Source organism: Protopterus annectens, chromosome 10.part0 (assembly GCF_019279795.1).
Source record: "Protopterus annectens isolate FY-2018-M chromosome 10.part0, PAN1.0, whole genome shotgun sequence".
NCBI classification, from domain to species: Eukaryota; Metazoa; Chordata; order Ceratodontiformes; family Protopteridae; genus Protopterus; species Protopterus annectens.
The window spans coordinates 828247761-828270863 of NC_056744.1; the positions used below are offsets into that span (position 1 = coordinate 828247761).

At 41.9% G+C, this 23103-nt stretch overlaps 1 protein-coding gene across 1 annotated transcript in view; it reads left to right on the forward strand.

Annotated features, from left to right (window-relative positions):
* PKN2 (protein kinase N2) overlaps positions 1-23103 on the forward strand; it is a 2214272-nt gene that overhangs the window by 1143566 nt on the left and 1047603 nt on the right. The window contains exon 11 of the mRNA XM_044085632.1: positions 14044-14218. Within this exon, the coding sequence (XP_043941567.1) occupies positions 14044-14218 (175 nt within the window). The remainder of the gene's footprint in view (positions 1-14043; positions 14219-23103) is intronic.

Genomic DNA, 23103 nt, shown 5'->3' on the forward strand with positions numbered 1-23103 from the left:
ACCATTACTGTAAAAACCTCTCAACTCCATCCCCTTATCCTTAAGGCTCGCTCACTGTCTTCCTGTTTGGAAAAACATTATCACAGACAGGTGGGTTTTATCGATCATAGAAAAGTGTTATTTCATGATCTGGATCCCAGCTCCATCTTTTTGACCAGTGATAACCTTTTGGCCCAAGGAACAACTCAATCTGTCCCTATGATAGAAAATTTTCTTTCCAGACTCTTTCTAGTCCCAAGAAAATATGCCCCCTGTAGACCAATCCTAGATATTTCCCACCTCAATCTCTTTCTGCAAGCTCCTTCCTTTTGTATGCTCACTCTGCAAAGCTTCTTCCCCTTGATTTCTCCACACTGATTCTTGGCCACCTTGGACATCAAGGATGCCTATCTGCACATCCCCTTAAGGCCCAAGTACAGGAGATACATACACTTCATTTGTCTGCCTTTACCTTTGGACTTTCTACAGCACCAAGGGTCCTCTCCAAGTGCTTGGCACCAGTGGTGGCCTTCTGCAGGACTCAAGGGATTCAAATATTCCCTTACCTAGACAACCTCATCCAGGCCGATTGCCCAGAATCCATGCTCGGCCATCTACAAACAGTAATATCACTCCTGCAAGCAGTGGGTTTCAAGATAAACTACCCCAAGTTCAACATAAATCCCTCTCAGGAACAAATATTTCTGGGATGCAAGTTAAGGGCCGGATGTCATGAGGGGCCTTTCATGTCACCTCAAGTGGAAAACTTAAGGCAGTAACCTGCTCATTGTACTTCACGTCAGAGCTTTGACTGCCAGGCAGTACCTCAGACTCCTGGGTCACATGGCATCGGTCATTCCCATATGGCCATTGGCAAGACTCTACATCAGAAAGAGTACAGTGGTACCCAAGGTCTGTATGGACTCAGCACTCTCATCCTCAGAGTACAAAATCCCCTTCCTACTTTGCCTCAGGAAAGAAATTAATTGGTGGCTGAATCAATTGAAATGCAACCCAGGACTCCCCTTGCAGACATCCTTGCCAGTACAGTAGATGTACATGGATGCCTCGGATCTGGGATGGGGAGCAGCCAAGGGTTCCTTAGGAGTACAGGGCACTTAGCGGACTCCATCAGACAGGAACTTATCAATGTCAGAAAATAAGAGCAGTTTTTCTGGCCCTGAAGGCCTTCAAGCGTACGCTGAAACAGGGCCCAGTAAAATTATTCTGAACAACACTACAGTTCTTTGGTATGTGAACAAGCAGGGGGAAACTTTCTCCAAGTGTGGGAGCTTGTCACAAAACTGGAGTCACTCTACAAGCAGTGTATATCCCTTCAGAGCAGAACACCCAGGCAGAGACCTTGCGCAGGTCCATGTCACAGTCCCACGAATGGATGCTCCACAGGGATGTGTTCCTGGAAATAGTCCACAAATGGGATACACCTCAGATAGATCTATTTGCCTACCCTGTGAATAGGCAATTTCCATCCTTTGCACCAGGCTAACCAGCCCTATGTCAAGGGCAATGGACGCCTTCTCAGTCTCTTGGAAGGGGATGTTTCTGCATGCATTTCCCCCCTTCCCACTCCTTCAGAAAGTCCTACTGAAAATCCAGGAGGACAAACTAAAAATCTTGTTGGTGACTCCTTTTTGGCCAAGGCAGCATTGGTTCCCCTCCTTCTGCATTTAGCCAAGGGCAGTCACCACAAGTTACCTCAAAAGTGGACCTATTCACACAGGATAAGGGATCCTAATCCATCCCCACATACAGTCTCTGAACTTTACCCTGTAGGTGATAGAATTTTGATCCCATATAGACACCTTTACAATGAGGGCGTGCTTTCGCAGTCCTACAGGAAGCCAGGAAGCCTAACACTAGGAGATCTTACATGTCTAAATGAAAAGAGTGCGACATATGGTGTCTACAAAGACAGTTGGACCCTTTTTGGGGTGATGTCCCTTGGTACCGTTGTGCCTGTGTTAAGTCTTGCAGACAGGGCTGATGTACTCCTCTTTTTGAAGTCCACCTTGCTGCTGTTTCTTTGCTTGTTTGCCTCTGGACCCCTCTTTGAAATCTCGATTGCCTGCAAAGTTATTCCCTAAAGTGAGTGCTGCAAACCTGTCCCACCACCATGGGACCTGAAGTATGTCCTGGAGAAGGTCAAGGTGGCCCCCTTTGAACCAGCTTCTAAGGCCTCTCTAAAACACTGCACTTGGAAAACGATTCTGTTAGTAGCCTTGACATCAGCTAGAAGAGTGCCATTGTCACAGGCCCATGACTATTCCCCCTTTCCTCACCTTCCACAAGGACAGGGTAACACTTAGAACCAGCCCCTCCTTCATGCCCAAGGTGGTCAATGAGCTATCCTTAAACCAAGCTATTCACCTTCCCATCTTCTTTGCCCATCCACAGAATGACAGCGAGAGAGGTCTTACAGTCCCTTGATGTGCATAGGCAGCTTAGGTTTTACCTTGACAAGACCAAGTCTTTCAGAAAAACAGACCAGTTGTGTGTCTCCTGTCCTCCTGCTATATCGTTACCATAGGAAAGCCTTAAGTTCTAAGATTAAGGCACATTCCACTAGGGCTATGGCTTCATCTGTAGCTTTCTTTGAAGGACTGGACACTGCCACCATTTTAGAGGCAGATACATGGACCTCTGTCCACACCTTTACCAAACATTTTAAATTGGATTATGTATTAAACATTATAAATTGGATCACATTTCCAAATCCAGGGCTGGATTTGCCAGTGCAGTCCTTCATGGATTCATAGAAAACAATGCAAAGCCTTCCCCCTCCTCTTCCGTTTGAGGTTTAGCATTCAGCCATGGGTTTGGAATACTGTAACATGAGAACAGAAGGACATAGAATAGTTGTGTAAAACCTTACCATAACCACAGATGTCCTCCTCTTCCATGTTGCACCATTCCTTCCCTCCCTCCTTCCCCTTCTTAGATGGCACACTGGACTTGTACAGTTGTCCTGGGGCTGGGGTCCGACTTGGGACACTCAGTTCTGAGGTCTGGTACATGCAGGCATCACTTTTATGGCCCATGTTCCCCTCAGCCAACATCGGACATCCCATGTGCCCTGTGGTGACTAGAAGTTTTTGTATACTGGCTGGACGTTTGGGTGGCAAGAGAGGGGTAACAAGGGTTTTGGAATACTGCAAGATGGAAGAGAGGGACATCTATGGTTATGGTAAGATTTTCCACAACTGTTTGTTCTTGACCTCTCTTTTCTCAGCAGCTTTTCAAGGTTCCTTCCTTCAGGATGTGTCTTTGTACACTTTTCCATCTGTTGTTTCATCAAGATTTTCTGGTATCCCTGTGTTTGAAGGATGCGTATCTCCACATTCTTATTCACCTTATCTTTAGGAAAGTTTTACGTTTCTCTATTTTTTCCTCTCTTTGTCAGTTCTCTGCTTTGCCATTTGGTCTTTGATGGTCTTTACCAAATGTCTGGCCCCTGTGGTACCCTTCTGCAGGTTTCAGGGAATTCATATACTCCCTTGTTTGGGCAACCTTTTGATCCAAGCCCCCTCTCAGTAGCTGCTCCTTCAGGATGTGCACTTAACTGTGCTTCTTTATGCAGTGTGAGGTTAACACTCAAATCTCAAAAAGTCTATACCGACTCCTCAGAATCAAGTGTTTCTGGGTTGCAGGAATCAGACCATTCCACTGTTGACTTGCCTCCCACCTTCTATAGATCCTCTCTCTGACTGCTTATTTCCAGTTTCATCTTCTTCTTCCAGGCCTTCCTGCAAGGGAATTGCTCAATCTCTAGGTTACGTAGTATCCGCCATTCTCATGGTTCCCATGGCCAAGTTCCATATGAGGAAATTTCAGTGGTATCTAAAGACTGTTTGGCTTCAGCACTGCCACCTTCTGGAGTATCTGGTTCTTGTTTTCCCTTATCTCAAGCGTGAGCTCTACTGGTGGATTCACCATATCCATTTGAATCCAGGTGTGCCTTTTCAAGTTCCTCTCCCTACTCAGGAGCTGTAAACAGATGCTTCCTGTCACGGTTGGAAAGCTTCCTCCAGGGTCTCTGGTCTCTGGTCTCATCAACAGTGGGCAGACCATGTCAACATCAAAGAGAGGAGGGCTCTGCTTTTAACTCTCCAGACTTTTCACTCCCTTTGGGTTCCAGGTCCTGTAAAGGTTTTTGCAGACAATACTGCAGTCATTTGGTACATCACCAAGCAAGGGAGCACACAGTCTTACATTTGTTGCAGACTAACTCTTCAGGCTTGGGATTTTGCAGTCTGCCATAACTTGGTACTTCATTTGGTCCACATTCCTTCAGAGCACAGTCTGGTGGCAGACTCTCTGAGAAGGTCAAGGACAAATGGCTGCTTCACAAAGAGGTGTTTCTGGACATTGTACATTTGTGGTATACTTCTCAGGTAAATTTTTTTGCCTCCCTCTTAACAGGTGACTTCTGTTCCAGAGTGCTAGGTCCTTTGACTTGGAAAGTGGACGCCATGTCTCTTTCTTGAAAGAGGATGTTTCTGAATGCCTATTCCCCTCTTTGTGTACTACCAAATGTCCTGCACAAGATCACATGAGACACACCCAGAATCTTGCTGGTGACACTTTTTTCCCAGATAGCACTGGTTCCCCTTCTATTTTTTTCTGGCCAGGTGTAATCATCACAAGTTACCATCTCACACAACACAGAGAGATTTCTCATTTACCCTTACTTGTCCACCCTCCAAATGACACTTTGGATGATAGGGTTTTTGATTCCTTTTTTGGCACCAACCCAGGGATTAGAAGGGGGCAAAAAACCCACTTTTCCTACGACCAAGAAGTCAGAACACACACTAACTTTGTCTGAAAGAAAAAAAACAAGTTAATGTTAGGGTTCTAATTATTCTAAGAAGAAGCAGATAACTTAGAGATGTGCGTGATCATAGAGAAAAAAAATATATATAATTTTTGTAAAAGTGTTTTAATTTTGTTTTTACTAAGTTATTATTTTGTTCAAAATGGTTTAAAGGGGTGCTTTTGATTACAAGTGGAATTTAAGATTTTCAAATTCATAGAATGTTACAAAAAGATGAATTATTTAACAATGTACTTACTATATTATGTGAAGGGGTAAGTCAACCCTGAAAATAGGAACGTTTCTCTGAAATAGGGACAGTTGGGAGGTGTTTAAGTAATCTTACTAAAACTGTAGAAAACAGTAGATGTTCAAATAGATCACACTGCAGTAGCTAGACCCTCCTGCTATCCCCCTAGTTTTGCAATTTTTATGCTGGGCTGTAGATCCTGTTACTAGGTCTCTGGCTTCCCTCTTCAAGGGTGATTCTGTTTAGAATTGTTGGTGCCCTAGCAACTGAGTTTATCCTGGTCCTTCATGCAGGATAGTGGCCACGGCACATCGTAGGTGCCCTAAAGCTTTGGAAGCTGTCTTGTCGGGTCTGATCTTTAGCAGGATGTCCCATGCAGGTTAGGCTACTGCAGCAGTGATCTGTTAAAACATCTGCTGCTAGGATAGTCTTACTTACACAACTTGTCTATCTGCTTTCTTCTGGTCAGGCTTGAGGTTCTTCTTATCCAGAACTTTTTCTTCTCTTTTTCTAGTTGAAATTTTTTTTTGTTTTCTAGGTTGTATTTGTCAGATTACCCCTTTGCAAACATTCAGTGTATCAGCAAGTCAGTAACTGAATTTCTCACAAATTTATAACTCCTATAGGCTTTTTAAAACTTTCTCAGTTTTGTCACTGGGAGAACTCTAGCTAGTGTGCATCTCAGTTACCCACCATCTTGGGCATACTTTCCAAGTTTTTTTAAAAACACCCAATAAAGCAGTCTTCTTTTTTTTTGGCTTTTTCTCAACCAGAAGAGCAGACTAACTTTTCAAGCTTTTACAGATCACTTGTAACTCAAACATTCCACACAGAGGAAAATGTACCAAACATTTAAAGATCAGCCTGAACAACAGACTTTCTTCATAAGTTTTTGTACAATCACCATATTAGTATTATTTTGTTTACAGACTGTTAAACAATGACAGAGTTAGCATTATTACTTTATAAACTTTTAAACGTTAGCCAGAAGAGCATTATTACTTTGTAGTTTATTTAGCAGCCAAAAGAACAGTCTTTGCCATTTTTTTCTGCATGTTCTTGGATTACTTAAAAAAATACATCTCCTTGCAGATGTCTTGAGAATTCCATAATAACTTCAAGCAGTAACAGTTTTGATTCAAGTTTTAAGAAAAATAACTACCAGCTTTTTTTCACAGAAGTCCTTTTTTGCTTTCAGAAGCCACACTGAACACTTTTGACACTCACAGCAGTTGTGTTTTTAAATACCTTTGATCAGCTCTGATCACTGCATTGCTTACATGGAATCCTTTTTTACACAAGCCTAACATTCTAACCACTCTTTGGGGTATTTTATGGTTGATTTATTTGTAGCAGAGGGATGTCAGAGTTTCAGACTTGTGTGAACTATCCTTTTTGGTATACTGCATTGAAAGGGTGTCATAGAAAATAAATCTTTCTTTCATGCCACTAGTAGTCTCAACATTATTTCAGTCAGTACATTCAGCTGTCCATTTTGCAAATAGTTTGTACTTGCTGGATGCTCAAATATAACTTCAGTACCATACAGGGATTATTAATTTCAATAAAACTATTCAGCACTTTGTATCTTTCAAAAAAGGGAAAGAAGGTGTAGTAGTCAACAGTATATTTCTGAATTTCTGACCTACTGTATTGCCTCTGAGGTGCATTAAGAGCTTATTCCAGTAGGGCAGCATCAACTTAAAGCAGGTCCATTGGTACAGATGGATAACGCCTTTATTACATACTGGATCCATGTAACAGACTGGCATCTGTTGGAGCCACCTGGTTGAGAGGAAGAGCAATGAGACAAAGCCTGCTTGCTTTTTCCAGTAAGGAGGGTGCAGTGAAGCACACTGAGAAGGCATTGGTAACAGGTAGCAATGGTGATAACATTGCAGAGCTAGTAACTTAGTGTTATATTGTAGAGAGGTGGGTTATGAGGGACATGTCACCGCAAGGGGGCGTTTCCCCTCGAAAATGCCATTGCATGCCCCTTCTTTTTCTCTCAGCCAACATGTCATTGGAGAGGTAGGGCTAAGTGAAAAACCAACCTCAAACCATAACACATCTCCTTGCATGACGCTCCCATTTGCAGTGTATGCTGCTTGCACCCTTTAAAACCTACACTGGGGGATATACATTATATATATATATATATATATATATATATGTCCTTTGCTGGATTTAAGAAGTACAGAATAATATCTTAAAACTAACTTTTCTTGGTTACAGTGCCAATTATATTTTTGAATTTGAGTTCCTCAGTTTCTTTGCTGATGCTTCTTAACATAAAGCAAGTAACAAAGGGGGAGGTAGGATGTCTGTGAATGGTTACTCTTTTCGTTCAGATCTTGTTGGAAAGGAACTCTTCTACCTTATTTCTTGCCTTCTGAGCCTTCATATAACCCCGTTATTAATCCTATTCTGTTTGGGAATGCAGATACTATCAGCAATAGCAGCATTTTCCTACACTCTCCTGCCCTCTGAATCATAACTATTCTGTTAATATTGTCAGATGTTTACCTCCCCTCCACAGAACCACGATGATCTTTGTCTATCACTTTTAGCAACACCTTTTCCATTCTCTTAACTAGTATGAAGAAGTTGTTCAGATCCAACCACTCCAGCTGTGTTAAAGGTCTCTGATTCGAAGAAAGCCTCTATCTTTGGAACCTAAGAAAAAGATAGTTTCGGAGCTGAAGTTTTTGGAACCAAAACCCTTGCCTCGGCACACTTATTCCCCTCCGTCTTGTCTCCCTTCACCTTTTTTGGAGAGGCATTCCAGGCCTGCTTCTGTTGTGTCCTCTCATTCAACCCGAAGCCTCACCCGAAGCAGATTTGGCGAGAATGATAAGGAAGCTGGTCACTGAGCAGATCCAGAAGGTACTTTGTTAGTTCCAACCCCATCGGATATGGGATAACCTCTTGTTTCCACTCCTCCTCTGACTGACCCTGTGCTTTCTAAGTTCTCAGGTCTGAGCATCCTGGACCCATCTGGGTCAGATCCAAGGAAATTGGTTTTGCTGGATCCGAGTATAACTTTGAGCTTCTCTGCTCTGATGTGTTTGGATCCGGAGGGCTTCCGGAGCTGAAGCCTCCACGTTTGGTCCAGGGAGGTGGTGTCTACACCAATTTTTTCAGAGCCTTCCCCTCCCTCTTGGAGCCTTGGCGCTGGATGACTCTGCTCCAGCTTCCTGCTCTGGTGGTTGTCCCTTGGGGATGAGAGGGGGGGTCAGTGGATCCAGAGACCCTTGTTATCTACTCCATTGGTCTCCTCATCCCTGGGAGAACAGCCTTGGAGGTGATTCAGAAGGTCTTCTCTGAATCATTCGAGTGGACTGGTCCTCCCCCCTCAGATCCATCCCTGACTACTCATCTGGTTCTGTTGTATGATCTCCATCATTCCGCACAGGGACAGCCAGCCCAGAGCCTTCAGTCTACCCAGTCTGGGATCCTTAGCACTTCCAGTACTTCTCCAGACCATTCCTCTGAAGAAGTCCTTTGGAGAGGAAAGGTGTTAGGGGAAGCGCCTTAACTCACCTGAGGAGTCTGTTACCACAGGTACTGATTTTGATGGAAGGGAATGGTCCCCCAACCCTCCACTCGAAGACGTCGCCTTTGGGGACATCCTTGAACTCCTGAAACAGAAGGGTGGTTGGTCTGCCCCCCACTTCCCGACAAATTAGCTGATTTCCAACCCTCCACTCGAAGACGTCGCCTTTGGGGACATCCTTGAACTCCTGAAACAGAAGGGTGGTTGGTCTGCCCCCCACTTCCCGACAAATTAGCTGATTTGATTTGTCAGAAGGCATGGAAGGAAGCAGATATGGTCAAGCCAATACTGAAAAGACCTGATAGAAATATGGCACCCCCGGTAGAAAGGCAGTACTGGAGTAAGGGTGTACCAGTTGATGCAATGGTTGTGACAGCGGCCACAAAGAAAGAAGTCGTGAAAGAGAGTTCAACTGTCCACCCTCCTGACAGGACAGGTTGATGGACAGACTGGGGAAGCTAGTTTACGCTTCACCAACTGTTGCTATCTGATCGCTGAACTATTTAGCCCATTTTAGGAGACTGCAAAGGGACTTAATCAAGGAACTGTCCAGCTCGTTGGCAAAGGTTGCAACTGAGGAGGTTCAAACTTCAGTTGTTCCTCAGCTAAATACCTTGCAGTCTGTGGTTAACTCGTCCATGTGGTTATCTAATGTTACAGAGGGTGCCGCACACACAGTGGGTTCAGGCTTAGCCATGTGGAGACAAGCCTGGATGCGCCTATGCGATTTTGCAGAACATTTTAAGTCTTCATTCGTCAACACTCCATTTGACGGTTCATCACTTTTTGGCCCTAAAGTGAAGGAAACACGTTCCAGGTGTGAGAAGGATGGAAGGACACTGTCTGCTGTTGGAGTACATTTTTCAACCCCATCAATGATCTTTTTCCAGAAATTAGAGAGGAAGTTGAAAATGTGGTTCAGGAAGTCACAAGGCCCATTCCCTGACACGTGGAGCTGGTTCTCTCAGAGGCAGAGGGGGAAACAGGAATAATAGAAGATGCCCAAGAGGCAGAGGAGGTCTGCAGAATAATGGGTCCAGAGGAACATTGTTTGGCAGACCTTATCAGCGCTCCTGAATGATCGTCGTTCTCTGTTGGCAGTCGGGGGGGGGGGGGCATTTTTCTGCGCACCAATCAGCCTAGCTAAATTTAACAAATGATACTTGGTTTTAGAGAATTATTACCAGAGGTTATTCCATAACATTTCCCCTTCCTCCCCAATGACGAGCAAGCATTCAGACGTTCCACCCAGTCAATGGGAACTAGCAACTTAACAGGTCCTACAGTCGCTAGAAAAAAGAGATATCTAAGAGGTCCTACTGGACCAGAAAGGACCCGGAACTTACTCAAGGATATTTTAGTTCCAAAGAAAACAGGGGACTGGAGACAGTTTTGCATTTCAGCATGTTAAACAAGTCAGTCATGCATACAAAGTTCTAGACGGTCATGGTACAGTCAATTCTACCTCTTTTGGGCAAAGACTATTAGATGTGCTCGATAGACCTGCAGGATGCATGAGCAGACGATCCAGGAGGCACCTTTTGCTTCTGAGTGAGAGCCAGTCATTTACAGTTCAGAGCTCTGCCATTTGGACTCACAAAGGCCCCCAGTGTGTTTACCAAATTTATGTCAGTAGTAGCAGCTCACTTGAGACTGCAAGGAGTCCATGTGTTTCCTTACCTGGATGACTGGCTCATCACTGTCCAACCAGTCATCAACTGGTACAAGTGACAGATCAGGTTTTACAGACTTGCTCATTGCTGAGAATCACTATAAACCATACACAGTCTCAACTGCAAACCACCCAAAGATTAGAGCTCATTAGAGCACTCTTCGACACATCATCTGTGGTTGCCTTCATTCCTTATCCTTGTCTTCTCAACATCAGAAACCAAACAAAGAAGATAATTTGCAGTTCAAGAATTTTGTTCAGGAAAGTGTTACAAGCTCTGGACTCGATGGCAGCAGCCATCATTCTAGTTCCTCTGGTGAGATACCATGTGAGAGTTCTACAGTGGATGCTGCAAACTCAGTGGTCCTTCACCCACCCCATGTCAGCAAAGATGTGGATAATTCAGACTTGCAAGGACTATCCTAAATGGTGGATCCACTCAGATCAACCTCAGGATGATCACCCATTCGTACTACCTTCTCCCAAGGGCATAGTGACCACGAGTGCGTCCTAGATTGCGGTGGGCTTTATCTGGGAAAGACAATGCAAGGCACTTGGTCCCCCGAAGAGGCCAATTTGCGTACAGGTGTCCTGGGGATGTTAGCATTGCGAGCATTCCAAGGCTGCCTTCCTCGGGGAACAGTTGCAGTCCAAATGGACAACATGTTTGTTTGGTATATCAACAAACAAGGAGGAACCATATCTTACCCTCTTATGTCGAGAAGCCCTCGGTGTGTGGCAGTGGGCGATAGCCTCCAGTTGCTTTCTGGTAGCAACACACATTCCAGAGAAGCCCAGCATGATTGCGGACAAGCTCAGCATCTGTTGCCTCATGAGTGACCCTATGGGGAAGTCACCAAGGGTCACTGTCCTACATGATTGGTTCCCTGGTCTCTTATGCACTTACTTTCCCGATCGCCAAGTTTTTACAGAAAACATCCAGATTGAAGACCAGGATAATCCTTATTGCACCTTACTGGCTTCAACAGATGTGGTTCCCCTTCCTGTGGTCTCACCTTCTAGCTCCAAATGGGTTCTGGATCCAATTCTGGACCTTCTGTTACATCCGACATGATTGACTCCTCTGGACCTAAAATATCTCAAACTAACGGCAGGGTTTCTCCAATTCCCATGATAGCCAGGCAGCCTAACTTGTCTTCCCCCGTCTGTTCCATTTTGTTATCCTCTCATAAACCACCTGTGAGGAAATTTTGGGCTGAACAGCATGATATACAGCCTTTCACAGCACCCACCTATACAGTTCTTTATTACCTTGTGGAATTATTTCATAAAAGAGCTAGTGCTTCTACCATTAAGTTTCAGTTGGCAGCTGTCTCGGGTTTTCATGTTGGAATTTCAAATTCTTCTTTGGCTTCTGCAAAATTTATAAAGTATTTTTGAAAGGTACGCTTCTTCTGAGACCCCCTTTGAGGGCTCCTTTACCTCCTTGGGACCTTTCCTTAGTACTTCAGGCTGTAACTGCTTCTCCTTTTGAACCAACAGCCAAGTGTGCATTAAAATTTTTCTCCTGGAAAACTGACGTTTTGGTAGCCATAACCTCTGCTAGGAGAGTTTCAGAGATTCAGCCCTCATGTTCAAAACCCCTTTATCTCATTTTTCACAAGGACAGGGTATCCTTACAAATCAGTGCTTCCTTTCTGCCAAAGCTGGTGTCAGAGACCAACATCATTGAAGCCATTGACCTGCCAGTATTTTTTCCAAACTACAGTAATAAGGGAGAATTTCTTCTCCACTCACTGGATGTCTGTAGGCAGTTATGCTGCTGTTTGCATAGAACTAAAAAATTCAGAAAGTCAGACCACCTGTTTGTTTCCTTTGTGCATCACAAATTAGGCCAGCCTGTTAAAAAAATGACTATAGCCAAGAGGATTACAGAATGCATTACTTTGGCACAATCTCAAATGTTCCACTACAGAAACCGGTAAAAGCTCATTCCACCAGATTGGTGGCAACATACTTGGTATTTCAGTCTAGAGCCTCCTTGGATGATATTTGTGCAGCTGCTACGTGGTCAAATCCACACACTTTTGTTGATCATTAAAAGCTGGATTTGGTCTCAAGAGCTAGATCAGTATTTGACTTGCCTGTATTCCAGTATGTCCTTCCTTAAGGCCACCCAGGGCTCAGGTAGCTGGAGACTCTGTCCTGTTCGTAAGGATGAATGAAAATTGACATCATCAGATAAAGAAGATTATGTAGTCACCATAACGTTCCATCTGTGTTGTCTGTTTTCATTCAGCCTCACATCCCCTTCCTCCATCCCAATTCCCTTTGTTTTTTCTGTCTCAGACTGAATGTGAGGACACAAGAGATGTCCCAGATCTACAGGGCTAATCTCTCTAAGTCTGGTATTATATGTCATATCTAAACTAATTAGAACTGTTTTTCTTTTTTTATAAAGAACAGTCTCTGCTTTGCAGATAATTTATGGTATAAAGGTACTTTTTTGGCATGTGTTTCTTTTGTCTCTAAAGTTGTGGGTGTAATCTGAGGTGACAGGGCAGTGCATTGTGGGTAGGGGAGAGCCCAAGAGCTCGAACGTTTCTATGAGCTGTAGTAACATCCGAATCAAGTCTAACCTCTGATCTGGAATCCATTCATGAGGCTGAATGAAAATAGACAACAGGGATGGAACTTTATGCTGAGTACATAACTTCTTTTTATTGCACTTAAGAATGATTTTTTTTTTTTTGCATTGTGTAGAGCAACTTTACACATACCTGTTAGATAGCCAGATTGTTTTTACAAGCCTGTTTTGTGAAAGAAAATAAAGGACAGTGGAGTGAGGAAAGTTGTGGTTTCCCTTCCCTATTTTGCTGTTGCTTGCTTTTTAGTTCAGTAACATATAGCTTTCCTTTTTTTTATTCTGCCAGTATTCTTAATTTGGTGCACCAGGTACTTTGACAATAAGCTGTCCTTTTCAACTCCTTGCATTTTGCTTCCACCTTCAGCCAACATTTTGCTCTTTTTCTTTGCTAATCTTAATATTTTCAAGTCCTTTTCATTCATTGCAGTTGGTTTTAGTTCTCTGATCCTGGCAGTCATAGCTATAGGAATTCGAGGAGACCACTGGTTCTTTACCAGTTGATCAACACCATTAGTACGACTAACGTCTATTTCTCCAGGAAAAATAGTATGAAACCAGCTCAGACTGAGTCTGTATCTCCATTCTTGATCCATATCTAATGATGAAGACATTTGGGATGTCCAGGGTGTGTCATGCTCAGACTGTTACTAAACCAATATTGTTCACCTAATAAGCACATTTTCTGGATTGGTCTGCTGACTTGTTTACAAAATCCTGATTGAGTGTTAATATTGACAATCAGCAATATTAGGAAAGAACTTTTTTTTAGTTATTCAGTGGAGAAGTAAATTATGTTTGTATGAAGTGAAAGCAAGTTGACTAACTGATGTGTAGTCCTGTTGGCTTAAAAGCTGTACGTTCTCCTCGGTGTCATTTCCAGTGATGAATAAGCAAACTTGTTTTTAACAGTCATTCATAATCTTATGTATGCTTAGGAAGTTCACCACTTTGCCCTGGGTGCTGCATTCATGTTTGTTCTACCAGTGTACTACTACTGAAGAAAGAGGCTTAAAATGCAGTGCTTTATGTTCAGTTATTGCAACTTGGAGAAGAGTATTCTTTCTGCAGGAAAAAAGTTGATGAAATGTGTGCACATTAAGAAAAATAATAATTTCTTTAAAAAATGTGTTCCCTATACTTACAGGGAAAACGTTTCTAAGAGCTCCACAGATGAATATTAACATTGCCACTTGGGGAAGGCTGGTAAGAAGAGCTATTCCTACAGTAAATAATTCTGGTACCTTTAGCCCTCAGACTCCATTGCCTACTTCCGTGTCAATAGGGGACACTCGTATTTCTGAACCAACATCACCAATCAGGTACTTTATTAAATGAATGATTGCTGCTCTTTGCATGTACGTTTAGCAGTGAAAAAGAATCGAACTTTGAGTATTGAAGTTTCTAATTTTATTGAACAACTGTTGAGTTTTGTAATTTGAAGAATAATTTAAAACTAAATGTCCTTTTCAATTACAAGTATTTTCTTAGTTTACAATGCAGATCTTCACTGTTTTGTAAAAATGAGCTAAAGCTGGTTTAACATACTTATGAAAAAGGTGATGTAATGCAGGAAAAAGACTCTTAATCACAAAAGGTAAATCCTACAGTGGAAAGTAGTAACTGGAGCCCTGAAATGGTCAGGTGAAGTCCTGTGTACGTTAAAGGACAAAAGCACTAAACAACTGTTAAAGTTTTGTGATTATTTTTGAATTAGTTTTGATCATTGTAACCTCTTGTGACTGACTTTTGTGCAGACTCCACCTCTTTTGGGATTAACATACTTATCAAGTTGCTTCAAGCATACTGTCCTACCCATGACATAAGTAGTGTCTAATGTAGGTGTAAAGCTATTCAAAGTGAATCAGAAAATATTCTTTATTAAAAAATGAAGAGGACTTCTTAGTTCGGATAAAACGCCTCTGCAATAAATGACTTTGGCTACAACTGCTAACACTCTTTTTTTTTTCCAGAGTCAGCTTTTTTCTCCAGTTGATTTTTGCACTTGTGCCTGCCACCCATCAAGCTACTTCACTTAATCCGACAGTGCCAATTTATTCCTGTGCTCTAGGAATTACACTTGAAACCAAAGAGTAGATTTCCAAGGTGTCCCATCATTCAGGCAGCCTTGAGGGTACTTTTTGCTGCTGTTGGCATCTGAGCAGTGCAATCATTTTCATAGTTTGACCCCACCCACCTTGCATAGTCATTGTGAAAGCTAATTGGTGGCTTGGTAAGTCTAAGATTCAGCCCTAGGCTGCCTTTCTGCATTGTCACCTCTCGGATAGTGGCAGTATGTGCAGTCAGCTCCACCCCTTCCCCCAAGTTGGGCCCACCCATTCTCCACAACAGCACTGTCAGGCACCCAAGCCACTAGTCAAAATCAGGTGGGCGGGGCTGTAGTCAGTGCTTTATCTATTTATACCACTGTCTCTGACTTTCAAAATCAGCTTTGTCAGAGAGGCTGACATCTTATATCCCCATCTGTACAGTATCTGTGCATAGTGCACTCCAATCATTTAAATGTATTTAAAGAGTCATTGTTAACTGCATTGTATTAGTTTAAAGATGAAATTAATTTGATTTAGACTGCAGTTAGAAAAATAGATAAAGCTAGATTTAATGCACTTTACAAAGTACTAGAGTCAACTACAATAGGGACAGTAATCTTTTTCATTTTAAGAGATGATGCATGTACAGTGTGATTTAGAGATGATATATGCTCATTTGAGGTCAAAACTTAACCATTCACCATGGAAGGATCTTAATTTAAGGATGACTAGTGGTAAGAAACTCTAAATAAATGTTTATATGTAGTTGTAAAGCATACACTGATTTCCTGTGTTTCTTTTATTTTTAGGGTTTTAGTTCATAAGAACTAATTTATGCTAAGGAATGAAGTACTTATACAAGATTATATTATGGGTTTTTTAACTTTCCTACAGTAATGGGATGGAATACAAGTATTTTTTTTTTCTCTTTTGATAGCTGTCCTTGTGAATATGCATGGTATTTGTAAAACTGTTCTGCTTGACAAACTTGTTAACTTTGTTAATTAAAAAAAAAAAAACTTGTATCCAAACAGTGAGTCAGTTTCCGTGTCCACAAGTACATGCTGATACTTTCCAGATGAGTGTGTCCCCAAGATAACATTTCTGAGGAGTCTTGAAAATGAAATTTGAGACGGTAGTTAAAAAAAAAATGTTAATTAGTGATATGAAGGAGCAGGTATACAGAAACCCACCAGGACAAATAAATGAAATGTAGTGGGAAATGAGCTATAGTGGTTTAAGTTCAGAAAATTGATGTTAATGATTGCGTTAGAATTTAAACAAGCAGGGTGATCTAGTTGAAGTACTTTAGGTTTTTGCATATTTTCAGCAGTTAAATGCTTATGTGAAATAGTTGCAAGAAATGCATTTTTCAGTGGTAGATTATCAGAAATTGGTCAGGTTTTTATACAGGGAGGTTTGGAGGTTTTTTGTTTTTGTTTTTGCCTTTGGAAGACTGCAAGACAGTGTAGGGATCTAGATGTCTTTCTTGCTTCATTTACTGGTTTTCAGCAAGAATCCCATGTTGATGATCCTGCAGAAGATTTATTGCTATAAAATGAGTTTGGGGTTCATTCAGCACAACTGTAGCAAGTATAAACTGTTTTGCAGGTATGCTTAGTAATGAATTGTGAGAAATGGGGCAGACTTAATTGCCTTTCATGAAGTGGTGACATTTTTGATGCAAGATTGTTCACATATGGTTGCACATAGGTCAGTTGCTCAGAAGAGGCCAAGAATTATGGAATGGCCAGTGGGTTGGGAGATATTTTTCCTCAAGTTGTCAAATAACTGGTTTTATTGATGTGGTGTAGATTCTAGGTAATATTGTAAGAGGCTGTGAATGAATGAATATGTGTGTGTGTGTGTGTGTGTGTGTGTGTGTGTGTGTGTGTGTGTATATGATTTAACTTCAGCTGGTTGACTAATATGGATGTTGGCATCCTAAAGATAAACCAGTCTACATCAAAAATGGAAACATTGACTTTCTGCTACGCATGTGCCAAGGTTGCTTCTTGGCACATGCAAATATTTCTAAAAAAAATGTATGTATGTGTGTGTGTATACATTATGTGTATATGTATGTGTGTGTGTGTGTATATATATATATATATATATATATATATATATATATATATATATATATATATATATATATATATATATATGCAGTTCCTGGGTTACAGGCATCTGACGTAAGGACAACCCATAGATAAGAACGGGCTGCCGCAATGTCAGAAATAATGTGAAAGAAAATAAAAATCCTTAAAGTTGCCCAAATCTTACCTTGAAAATGAATTATGTTGTACTTTCCATTTCCCAGTTTTCCTCCTTTGTGAATCTACTCGCATGTCTTGTTAGAGCAGTTACTTCCACCTTCATGGAGAACAAAAGATCTGATTGGTTAAGAGATCGCTGTGTTGATGATCTGATTGGTCAAGACCGCTGTCTTGTACAGTACAGTATTGAAGCGGTTACTGTACTGTACAGTAGAATGAGCAAATGATATTGCGGCTCACTAGAGTCTAGATGACAATAGGAGGTCTGGGAGAGATCTGAAATTTCAGGAAAGAGTGGAAAATACTTGTGGGTGATGCCTGTAGTACAGAAATGTGAAGTGAAGCTTAAAAAGTGGTAAGTTTAACATATTTTGTATGGAATGTTCTACTGTACTGTAGTGTATGAACATAGTTACTGTACTGCTATTACACTGTACTTACAGTATTGTTGCTATTATTACCACAGTATACAGTATTGTGTAAGATTTTTTTTTATTTGGAAGCGTTTCTAAAGTGTTTTTTATGTGCAAAGAAAAGTAAAATACTAGACTGAGGCAAACATTTGACTAAGTGACATTTAATAAGAACCATATGTACTTGTTTCGACTTACATACAAATTTGACTTGCTATTATTACCACAGTATATAGTATTGTGTAAGATTTTTTTTTTTTATTTGGAAGCGTTTCTAAAGTGTTTTTTATGTGCAAAGAAAAGTAAAATACTAGACTGAGGCAAACATTTGACTAAGTGACATTTAATAAGAACCATATGTACTTGTTTCGACTTGCATACAAATTTGACTTAAGGGCAGACTAAAAAAATGGATCTCATCCTTAACGCGGGGACTGCTTGTAGATAGAGAGAGACACACACACACACACACACACACACACACAAAAAAAAACATACCCTGCACCCCCACACCCCCTGCTAATTATATATACTTATTCTTAACATCGCACAATCCCTAGGGAAAGGGAGTACTCCTCTATCAAAGAAATTTAGTCTGTCACACTTGACAGCTATCTGTATAGCCGAGCAATTGCAGTCAATTAAACAGATCAGCCAACCCATATGTATTTATAGATGCATATATGCATATATGTGTATATATGTATATATATGTGTGTGTGTGTGTGTATATATATTATTCACATGAAGTTCACTGCTTGCTTTGAGGCTAGACAGTGTTGATCACCGGAGAACAGTTATTGTTGGTGTCAGATTTAGAGATCTTTTTGGACTACTGTTGAGAGTCTGTCACAGCACTTGAGACTTACTTATTGCATGTGTATGTATTTTTGCAAGTGGTTTGTGAGATTTGCTGGATTGGAAATGTGTACATTTTGAGTAGTGAATCGCAGAAGGGGCATTGGTGGGAGACATTTAAAAATTCCTTAGGTAGGCACCTTTGCTCAGTATCTGAAGACCCTGCAAAAGCAGTATAGTCTCTTTATGGGATGCTTAACATGAATGGATGAGACTTGCAAAATGGTTGACAGAGTTGAGAGACAGACACAATAGGACCTAAAAAAATTATATTTTAGACAGGGGCCTGCACTTTAAAAGAAGAACCTTGCAGTTACATAATTTATTTGTTAGCTATGCAGAAATTGCTGGCACTTCATCTCCACCAGATGAAGGCAGGTAGGTTAGTGACTAGACTAGTGTTTGAGGGTCTGTCTTAAATGAACACATTGAATGAGTTCTGGGATATTTTGAGTAGTATATTGAAGAAGAAAACTGATTCTCTTCATAGTTGTGCTGCTGAATGTTTTTTCAAGGGTTCTGTCTACATAGGTTAACAGAGAATGAAAAGAAAAGACTGTTTCCTACATATTCTGAAAAACTGACAGTGGCTATGGAAAGTTGTTGCTCTTGGAATGTCCAGGTTTTGACTGGACTCCCATTGGAGATTTATATAGTTTGTGGAGAATAGCAGATGGTAAATTGGTCGCTGGCATTTCTGAAAGAGGTTCAGAGGCTGCATTCTTAATGGGAGATGGTCATATTGGTGATCCATAAAAAAGCTAGGGATACCCTCTTTCCAGACTATTCCAGGCTAATTTTGGTTCTTAATCAGTACTGCAATATGTTTGACAGTGATGATGTCCAGACTGCCCAGTTCTGTCTAGTTTAATTGACTGAGGTCAGGGTAGGTTTGTAATGGATAGACAAAAATCTTACTACTTACCCTGGAAGTTTAAATTACTAGCATTCTCTTCTTGGTGGTCAGCCTGGATGCTAATAAGGTTGTTGACAGAACTGAGTGGAATTTCTTGTTTAGAGTCTTGAAATTTTTGGGGTTCCCAGACAGTTTGAGAAGCTTTTACTAGAAATGTACAGGGGTACTTCTTGGATAAAGTAAAAAAATTCCTCCCCTTCATTTAAATTAAGGCATGACGCAAAGCAGAGGTGTCTGCTGTTCTGCCACTCCCCCCCCCCACACACACACACACACCTCTTATTATATCTTGAATGTCTAGTTAAATATTTGCTAAGCTTATGGGTGGTTCCTGATGGTACCTTGGTCTATATAAGTAATCCTGAGGAGGATTTACAATAGATGTTTCAGTATGTTAGGTAGACGTTTTGCACTTTATGCCCCCTCTGAGTGCAGATCATTAGCCTGTCTTGATTAATGACTGATTTGTTCCCTCATCATTGAGGGCTTAAGACAGTTTAGTAAGGTCACCATTTAGGCAATGAACAGGGATGGTTTAAGAGATTTTCTGTTTTTTTTTTTTCTTCTCAACCCCTGATGTCCGTCAAGGATGCATCTGCAGTCCTAACATATTGGTTGTCCTGCCTCAGGCAGCCCTTCGGTCGTCCGGATTCCAAAGTCTGGGTCTGGCCTCGGCTGATGTCGCACTTCACCCGACATCATAGCTGCTGTTTATTGGGTATAAAGGCATCAGCCGACGCCATTTTCCTCAGTCTTTCTTGCCGCGTGGTGCCCGAAGCAGAAGCTGTTCGCAAGTGCCGGTCGGTCAGATCCAGAGATTTCTACTACCGAAGACTTCTAAAAAGCTAAGTACCCGTGGGGACTCTTTCTTGCCTCAGCCGATGTCAGAAAAAGTAAATAATTGTTTAACTTGTGGAAAACAAATACCTCATAAGGATTTCCACTCTTACTGCCTTCCTTGCTTAGGCCCAGACCACGACGTATCAGCTTGTCTAGCCTGTGCTTCCTTCAACCGACGAACGCTTAGACGTCGGTCGGAGTTTGCAGAGGAGTTTTTTGGTCCCGCTTTTGCTTACAAAATGCCGTCGGAGACTCCGACTAAACAAATAGCTAAAAAGCGCAAGGAAAAGGACCGACACTCGCGGTCCGCAGTTTCGGCTGAAACCGCGGTTAGGCCAACCGCGAGTGTCTCGGTTTCGGCTGAAACCGAGTCCTCTGTTCTTCCTTCGGCCGAAAGCATGCCTCCTATAGCCGAGGCCTCTCAGACGATGGTCGAATCTGCTACTGATATTACTGCTACAGAAGCAGGCTCCCAGGATTTGTCGGATACTATTCCTTTAGACATATCTACCCCTGCACGTGGGGCTGCTAGGCCCCCTGCTTCTATGTCCATCAAGGCTTTTGCCAGGGCTAAAGCAGCTAAATCTTCTAAAACTACCCCACATAGGCCTACCTCTAGTTCACAAATACTCAGCCTGGCTGAGGATCTCATTTCTTTGATCAGGGGATCACAACCTCACCCAGACAGGGCCTCTCAGCCCCCTTCAGATAAGAGGCCTAGGACTGAACCCCCGGAACCTGTCTCTACAGACTATTCCTCGGAGGACTCAGACATTACAGACCCTCAGGAAGGCCCATATTCTCCTTATGAGGATTCTGATGCAGAAGACTCCATTCCTTCTGCTTCTCCTCCTGAGGAATTTTCTTTTGGGGAAACCTTACATGCTATGAGGGAGCATTTCCAATGGCAGGGCCAGGATTTTTCAGATTCAAGGAAAAGGCTAAGGACTTTCTTACACTTACCACAGCATAGGCCTTTAGCCATTCCTCCAGTACTAACAGTAGTTGACGATGCATTTAATGATGCCTGTACTGCTCCTGATTCTCTCCCTCCGGCCCCTGCCAAGCCTGACAGATATTACAGGGTCCCGGACACACACTACCATTTGTATAAGGCTCCTGTTGCAGATCCAGAAACCATTTCACAGGGCCCGAAAGGCGTGGCAGCTGCTTCTGCCAAAAACCCTCTTCCCTCTGATAGGGAATCTAGAGCATTAGAGAGATGGGGTAAAAAGGTTTATACTTCTGCTGCTCTTTCGGCTAGGGCCTTAAACTGTCAATTTCACATGATTCAATATTAGGAATTTTTGTTAGACCAGCTAAATAAAAAAAGTACAGTTTTGTACCTACCATAAATGTAGATGTTCGAGGATTCCATTGCTGCAGTCCTTACTATTGGGTATAGTCCGCGTCCAGTCGGCCCGAATACCAGAGTATAAGGCTGACGTCGGTCAGGGCGCATTAGACTGACGTCAGTACGTCAGGGTACTAATGCGCATGACCGACGTCATATCCTCAGTCTTTTCTTGCCCCAGATGTCAGAAGATCCTAAAAAGACAAGTCCCAAAATACCTGCACCAAAAACATGTACAATATATACAAGGATATATACAAAAATATAAGCATGTAAACTCACCTACACAACCACCCCTAAACACAGAGGGGAAGGAGGGAGGGTAAATTGGACTGCAGCAATGGAATCCTCGAACATCTACATTTATGGTAGGTACAAAACTGTACTATGTTCTTCGTTTTCCATTGCTGCAGTCCTTACTATTGGGTAGAATCCCAAAGCAGAGGTAAGGGAGGCTGGCAAATCATGAAGAAGTAGGAGCTGACAACATGCCTTGTAAAACAGCTGTGGCAAAACCAGCCCTAGACTTAGAGTAGATAGGAAGGTGATAATGCTTAGAGAAAGTATGCACTGAACTCCAAGTAGCTGCTTCCAAAATATCCTTAGTTGCCACCCCCCTTAGAAATGCTGTTGAAGTGGCAGTAGCCCTAGTGGAATGAGGCCTAATCCCAGCTGGAATTTCCTTGCCATGATGGGAATAACAAAATTCAATGCAAAAGCCAATCCACCTAGAAATAGTTTGTTTTGACACAGGCTTGCCCTGTGAACTCAAAGCGAAAGAAACAAACAACTGCTGAGACTGCCTAAAATCCTTAGTCCTGCTTAAATAATAACGCAATTGCCTGTGTACATCTAAAGTGTGCAAAATCTTTTCCCCTTTATTTTGAGGGTCTGCATAAAACGTAGGCAAATGAATAGTTTGGTTTAAAGCCACACTAGAAACCACCTTAGGCATAAAGGAAGGATTAGTACGTAATGATACCCTATCCTTATGGAAAATCAAAAGGGCTCTACTGCCATAAGGGCCTGCAACTCAGACACCCTTCTTGCAGAAGTAATAGCCAACAGAAAAGCAGTCTTCCATGACAAGTATTTCAATTCAGCAGTAGCTGCAGGCTCAAAAGGTTGTAGAGTAAGTTTTTCCAACACAAAATTGAGATCCCAAGCAGGAGTAGGAGCTCTAATGGGGTCTTATATTCTTTGCCCTCTAAGAAACTGCTTGAACAAAGGATGCGAAAACAAAGGTGGGTCACAATCATAGTGAGCTGAAATTGCTGCAGCATGAATCTTAATGGAAGAGAAGGACAAACCTTGGTCCAATAACTCAGTAAGATATTGAAGAGCCACACTCAAATTAGGCTCAGAAATCTCCAAATTCTTTGCTGTACTCCAAAATAAAAATCTCTTCCATTTTTCTCGTACACTCTCCGTGTACTAGGTCTTCTAGCTTCCATAATCACATTTAAAACTTGTTGAGGAAGTTGAGACCTGCTGTG